Here is a 7,858-nt window from a genome sequence, read left to right on the forward strand (position 1 = left end):
AGCTTAAAAATTTGTTCGTGTTCGGCTCATTAGGCTTAACGAACGAGCCGAACACGAGCTGCTTAACGAGCCGAACACGAGCTGTTTACGAACAACGAGCCAAATTGACACCCTAAACCCTAAACCCTAAACCCTATTCGGCTCACTAAGCAAACAAGCAAAACATGTCCGTGTTCGCAAATAGCTCGTGTTCTGCTCTCTAAGCAAACAAGCGGAACACAATTTTTATATTCAAAACATAAAGGAGCAGAACAGAGCCGTACTATTAATACATGCCATAAAAAAAAACTAAACGCACCAATTTAGTCCGGTGGCTTCGGTGAGGACGAGCAAGGCATATCCAGGGCTGTTCCGCAGAAGCCTCGCGGCAAGATCCATTCCAATTGTTCCCGCGCTGCAACCCATCCCAGAAAAATTATAGCTCTTGATGTCAGACCTGAACCCAAACTTATTCACCAGGCGCGAAGCGAGAGATGGAACTGGGGAGAACATGCTGCAGGCCACAATTAGCGCGGAAATCTTGTCCGCCCCCACATCAGTCTTGGACAAGAGCGACGCCACCGCAGAGCACATTCCATCATCCGCCTCGGCAATGGCATAAAAATGCCTGCGGTCGACATCATGCTGGAAGAGATAAGGAGGGCCGTAAGTCTCTTCGCCGAGGCCGGACTTGCGGTATATTGCGCGCATGAAATCCGCGCTATCGGCGGAGAAGCGGCGCGAGCGCAGGCCGATGTACTCGCAGAGTTCGAGGTTGCATCGATAGTGTGGGTCGGGGAGGTGGCATGAGTAGTCCAGGAGGAAGACTGGAGTGGGGCGGTTGGAGAAATAGCATACGAGGGTTAGGATGGAGGAACAGAGAAGGATGAGGAGGGGGAGTTGGGGGAAGGGGGAAAGGGAGGGGAAGGGGTGGAAGGTGAGGGTTAGGATTAGAGATGAGAGAAGTAGAATGAAGTGGCGGTCCATTGTTTCTGGAAGGGCTGTGAGGAGGAAGGTTTGATGGGTTCTTATAAAGGGGCGGGTGGTGATGAAGTGATGGTGAGAGTAAATGAGACCAATGGAGGGAGAGAGAGAGAGATGTTCTCAATATTAATGGAATGGAATACAAGAGAACGTGCTCTAGCTTTTTGCATGGATGGGTTTGAAGGCAACAGTGGAGTGCATAGATTTTTTTTTTTTTTTTTTTTAAATTTTCTTGGAGATATGTTAGCTATTGAATTTTGATCGCTCTAAGATATGGTTGTAACTAGGCTGTGAAAATGACCACGAATAAAAAATTTTAAAACTCGAAATATAAATTAAGCGTGGCTCTAAGATATGGTTGTAACTAGGCTGTGGAAATGACAACACGAATAAAAAATTTTAAAACTCGAAATATAAATTAGTCGGACAGGAACAGATATTTGTTCGCTCGTGTTTAGCTCGAAAAGAAATAAATAAATAAAAATATAAGTATACTCAATTTTCCGCAGTTTTATTGATGTTATTTCTAGGAATAACACAGAGTAACACCACAAAATAACATTGCGGTGTTATTCGGGTGTTATTCATTCATGATATTATTGGTGTTATGAGTGGAATAATACCAAAAAACAATGTTGTGTTATTCGGGTGTTATTCGTAGTGTTATAGGTGTTATTCTGTAGTATAACACTACAGAATAACACTGATAAGACCAATTGCATCGGGAATAAAACCCAAATAACACTACGGCGTTACTCTGTATTATTCCGTGGTGTAAAAACATGAAATAACACCAACAACACCGCGAGTAACACCCGAATAACACTGCGGTGTTATTTTACGTTGTTACTCGGTGTTATTTCATGAAATATGGTCTACCGAGCATATTTCGAGCCGAACATGAACAAGAATATATTACTCGAACCGAACACAAACACAAATTTCACGAGCCTCGGCTAAACTCACTCAAACTCGACTAGTTTACAGCCCTACTTATAAGATGATCTCTCAAACCTCATGCTTGACATGAGCAGGGATTCCGTGCATAGGAAAAAGGTATCAGAAATTGTTCTAAAAAAAAAACGAACATATCTTAATGTTGTATTAGTATTCCATGTGCAAAGCTCATGTGTAAGCTCCTCTTCGCTAGTATGGAAGTTGGCCACATTTATTGTTTGCTGCAGGCCATTCTGCCGACTTGGACTATCCATAACATTATAAATGGGCTGTACATCCACCCACCATCATTTAATGGAAGGTATTCCACCCACTGAGGAATTTAAATATTACTTCATATATAAATTCAGAACAGAAAAATGTGGTACTTAGCATTAAATTCAACTCAGAAATTGCCTTGACTTTAAATTCAACTCAAAATTTACATCAAATTTCCGTTCACTTAGCATTCAGCACAGCGGAATGCACAGAACCCGGACACAAAGGCTTAAATGACTATTTGTCCATTTGGGACAACTTGTGCGTTTGGGGATAAGCTGTTTATCTTAAAATACGGCCCGCGAGCCGGCTGTAGGGGTTTGACCCGTAGATTGCGTTTAGTGTAAAACTCAAACGCAATTTCGGATAAGCTTATGAAACGCGCAAACCAAACAGTACGGCGGCGTTTTGAAAACGCCACCCGCACTTACAAGCTGCCCCAAACAGACCCTTTATAGTCGACGCAAATAAGATGCTAAGGCTAAATTGCCTTCTTCACCTAAACACTCCTCATTTTCTCTGGTTCTCGGTTTCCAGAGGTGGCTGCGGCAAACCACTCCTCAATCCCACGAGATTTCCACCGGCCACATTGCGTCTCGAGCAAGGTCCACCGGCCAAATCAATTTTTTTTCCTCACTTGAGTCTCCCCTCATGAGATTTGCATTTTTTTAGTTTTCGTTTGATGTAAATTTATTTTTTGATGGTAGAACTGTAATGCAGACATTATGTGAAATTTCAAATTTTTTTCTTTTTTTTTAGAATTTCAGAAATTTGAAGTTTAAGTGTTAGCTATGTAATGCAAATTAATTGTGTGTTTCTAATTAAAAAAAGCAGTTTGTGTTATAGTTTTTTTATCCTATAAAAGAGAAGCATAAAAGTAAATATTAAATTTTACAAATAAGAATACTTAAGGCAATGAGTGGCTTTAAGCTTAAAGTCGTAATGCAAAACAAATAAATCCACAAAAAAGTTGACGTTGCACCGTCGGTAGAAAAGATTAGAGAGAACCAGCTTAGATATTGTAGAAAAATTAGTGATAGTGTTGCGCTGACTTTAGGCATGTTGTGAAAAAAATGATTTTCATCTATTAAATAAATGAAGATTTGATACTCAATTGAACACAATGAAGAATGAAGTTTCATGTAGCCGGCCACCCTAAGTGAGAAAAAAATTATACCCTAAGTGAGAAAAAAACTATCTTATTTTGTCACCTTAAACGTCGATCATCTAATAGCTCTATTAGGATAGCAGCTGCTAGTGATATGATTTTTATTAAGAAATGTAGAGGTAATCCAAAAAAGACCAAGGCACGTTGTATGAAAAATGATCTCAATTCGTTAGAATTAAATGAAAAATATGGCACTCAATCAGATGCATTGAAGAAAAAGAAACTCATGTAATCAACCCTACTAAATTTGTATGTATGTAATAAATGAGATTAATCTTGTTTGTACGACTAATATCTAATTATATTGATACATGGAATTGCATCTATGTTGCAGATGAATATTCGAAGCATGAGATCTTGGATGTATAACAGATTATATCCAGAAAGAAAAGAACTAACTCACGAGTTTTTGACAGGTGTTGAGGAGTTCGTGAAGGTGGCATCACAACTAACTATTTACCTTTCAAAATGCAAATTCCAATGCCCATGTGCGAAGCACAAGAATCAAATATACCTAATGTCTGATGACAGTGTTATAGGTGTTATTCTGTAATATAACACTACAGAATAACACTTATAAGACCAATTATATCGGGAATAAAACCCAAATAAGATTACGGTGTTACTCTGTATTGTTCTATAAAAAAAAAACGAACATATCTTAATGTTGTATTAGTATTCCATGTGCAAAGCTCATGTGTAAGCTCCTCTTCGCTAGTATGGAAGTTGGCCACATTTATTGTTTGCTGCAGGCCATTCTGCCGACTTGGACTATCCATAACATTATAAATGGGCTGTACATCCACCCACCATCATTTAATGGAAGGTATTCCACCCACTGAGGAATTTAAATATTACTTCATATATAAATTCAGAACAGAAAAATGTGGTACTTAGCATTAAATTCAACTCAAAATTTACATCAAATTTCCGTTCACTTAGCATTCAGCACAGCGGAATGCACAGAACCCGGACACAAAGGCTTAAATTACTATTTGTCCGTTTGGGACAACTTGTGCGTTTCGGGATAAACTGTTTATCTTGAAATACGGCCCACGGGCCGGCTGTAGGGGTTTGACCTGCAGATTACGTTTAGTGTAAAAACTCAAACGCAATTTCGGATAAGCTTATGAAACGCGCAAACCAAACAGTACGGCGCCGTTTTGAAAACACCGCCCGCACTTACCGCACTTACAAGCTGCCCCAAACGAACCCTTTATAGTCGACGCAAATAAGATGCTAAGGCCCTAATATTGCCTTCTTCACCGAAACACTCCTCATTTTTTCTGGTTCTCGGTTTCCGGAGGTGGCTGCGGCAAACCACTCCTCAATCCCACGAGATTTCCACCGGCCAAATTGCGTCTCGAGCAAGGTCCACCGGCCAAATCAATTTTTTTTCCTCACTTGAGTCTCCCCTCATGAGATTTGCATTTTTTTAGTTTTCGTTTGATGTAAATTTATTTTTTGATGGTAGAACTGTAATGCAGACATTATGTGAAATTTCAAATTTTTTTCTTTTTTTTTAGAATTTCAGAAATTTGAAGCTTAAGTGCTAGCTATGTAATGCAAATTAATTGTGTGTTTCTAATTAAAAAAAGAAGTTTGTGTATAGTTTTTTTTTCCTATAAAAGAGAAGCTTAAAAGTAAATATTAAATTTTACAAATAAGAATACTTAAGGCAATGAGTGGCTTTAAGCTTAAAGTCGTAATGCAAAACAAATAAATCCACGAAAAAGTTGACGTTGCACCGTCGGTAGAAAAGATTAGAGAGAACCAACTTAGATATTGTAGAAAAATTAGTGATAGTGTTGCGCTGACTTTAGGCATGTTGTGAAAAAAATGATTTTCATCTATTAAATAAATGAAGATTTGATACTCAATTGAACACAATGAAGAATGAAGTTTCATGTAGCCGGCCACCCTGAGTGAGAAAAAAATTATACCCTAAGTGAGAAAAAAACTATCTTATTTTGTCACCTTAAACGTCGATCATCTAATAGCTCTATAAGGATAGCAGCTGCTAGTGATATGATTTTTATTAAGAAATGTAGAGGTAATCCAAAAAAGACCAAGGCACGTTGTATGAAAAATGATCTCAATTCGTTAGAATTAAATGAAAAATATGGCACTCAATCAGATGCATTGAAGAAAAAGAAACTCATGTAATCAACCCTACTAAATTTGTATGTATGTAATAAATGAGATTAATCTTGTTTGTACGACCAATATCTAATTATACTGATACATGAAACTGCATCTATGTTGCAGATGAATATTCGAAGCATGAGATCTTGGATGTATAACAGATTATATCCAGAAAGAAAAGAACTAACTCACGAGTTTTTGACAGGTGTTGAGGAGTTCGTGAAGGTGGCATCACAACTAACTATTTACCTTTCAAAATGCAAATTCCAATGCCCATGTGCGAAGCACAAGAATCAAATATACCTAATGTCTGATGATGTGAAATTAGATCTATATTGTAGGGGATTTAAACCTAATTATTGGTATTGGACTGCACGTGGTGAATTTGAACCAAATGTTTAGTACAATCATGCTAGAGCCTCACCAAGTTATGACCCTATAACAATTCACGATACACGATTCTGACATATATGAGGGAATGATTGCTGACACCACCAGTGCTCAATTATTTTTAGTATTCCTGATGATAATTAAGAACTAAACAATGAAGTGCAACAATTTTATGAATTATTACATGCTGCACAACAAGCTTTGTAGGAATGATGCACTTCATATACACAAGTATCGGGTGCCCTAAGATGTTGAGTATCAAATTTGATTTCAACATGCCCAGCGAATGATTCAATCAAGTAACAACATTATTAAAGGAGACGAACCTTGCAAATAATTTAATTCCCAAAACTTGTATTGAACAAAAAAATTAGTGTCGAAGTTAGGGTTACTATCTAAAAAGATAGATTGTTGCGTTAACGGCTGCATGTTATATTACAAAGAAGATGCACTGGAGACAAAATACAAATTTTGTGGTGCTGATAGGCTCAAACCAAGAGAGTTAAAATCTTAAAAAAAATCTTTACAAACTCTTCTTTTACTTTTCTCTCATTCCACAGCTTCAACAATTGTTTGTTATATGTGCACAACACCTCACATGACATGACATAATAACGAATCCGTTGGTGCTAATAAAATGACTCATCTTTTAGCTGATGAAATCTGGAAATACTTCGATCGCAGTTATCCTGACTTTGCAACAGAACCACACAACTTTAGACTCGACTTATGTGCAGATAGGTTGACACCTTACAATCACGCAGCAACACCCTATTCATGTTGACCAATTATTATCACATCATATACATTAACCCCTAATATGTGTATGGTTGTGTTTCTTTTATTTCTAATGTTAATCATACCAAGTTCACATAGCCCAAAGGATAAACTTGACATGTACCTACCACCTCTTATAGAAGACTTAAAGGTACTGTGGAAAATAGATGTGCTGACTTATGACATTGCTATAAATAAAAAATTTCACCTTAGAGCTGCTCTTATGTAGACGATAAGTGATTTCCCGACTTAAAGGATGTTATTTGGTTAAAACAAAAAATAGAAATTGAAAAGTCCCTACTGCACGGACATTTCTAAAGCATTCATTTTGAAGCATGAAAGAAAAAAAATCATAGTTTGATTGTCATCGAAGGTTCTTAGCATGTGATCACCTATTCCAGAGAAATAAAGATGCATTTTTTAGAAATAAAGTTGAAAGATCAAATCCACCCCAAGGATGAATGGAAGTGATTTATTGCAGATGATCAATGAAGTACCAAAGATCACTGAGAAACTAAAACTAGTCTCGAATCATCTTCCAAATTTTGGCATCGCACATAACTCAACAAAATGAAGTATTTTTTGGGATCTTTCATACTGGAGGGCCAATCTGATTAGGCATAATATGGATGTTATGCATATTGAGAACAATATTTTTTATAATATATTCTGGATATCAAGGGAAAAAGTAAAAGATAATGCGAAAACAAGATTGAACCTGGAGGAGTATTGTAAAGAGATAAATGCAAGTAAAATAATAAAAACCAAAGATACATATTGTCTCATATTGGATCAATGAAAAGTAATCTTTGAGTGGTTGCATTCTTTGAAGTTTCCAAGTTGCGTGCTTCTAACATAAGCCAGCATGTTGACTTGAGAACTGAGAAAATATATGACATGAAGAGTCATGATTGTCATATTTTCATGCAATGTTGATTATATATTGCATTCAATGCTCTGCCAAAGCCGATATTTAATCTATTGATCAAATTTAGTATATTCTTCAAGGAGTTGTGCACAGGAACTCTGAATATTGATTTTCTAAGAAGTTTTGAAGCAAGTGTTCATTTTCTGACTTGCAATCTTGAACGGATATTTTCTACTGATTTTTTTGACTCAATGAAACATCCCATTCATTTGTGTTATAAGGCTATATTGGAGTCCAATGCAATATAGGTGTTAGAATTAAATGAAAAATAT

The 7,858-nt window shown here is 37.0% G+C and overlaps 2 protein-coding genes across 2 annotated transcripts in view; both read right to left on the reverse strand.

Moving 5' to 3' along the window:
- LOC110029795 (3-ketoacyl-CoA synthase 20-like) overlaps nucleotides 1-1,151 on the reverse strand; it is a 4,224-nt gene extending 3,073 nt beyond the window's left edge. The window contains 1 exon segment of the mRNA XM_020732240.1: nucleotides 299-1,151. Coding sequence (XP_020587899.1) covers nucleotides 299-966 — 668 coding nt within the window. The 5' untranslated portion in view covers nucleotides 967-1,151.
- LOC110029788 (MRN complex-interacting protein) overlaps nucleotides 1-7,858 on the reverse strand; it is a 32,038-nt gene that overhangs the window by 8,167 nt on the left and 16,013 nt on the right. The window lies entirely within an intron of this gene.

The sequence above is a fragment of the Phalaenopsis equestris genome, unplaced genomic scaffold, assembly GCF_001263595.1.
Source record: "Phalaenopsis equestris unplaced genomic scaffold, ASM126359v1 Scaffold000604, whole genome shotgun sequence".
NCBI classification, from domain to species: domain Eukaryota; kingdom Viridiplantae; phylum Streptophyta; class Magnoliopsida; order Asparagales; family Orchidaceae; genus Phalaenopsis; species Phalaenopsis equestris.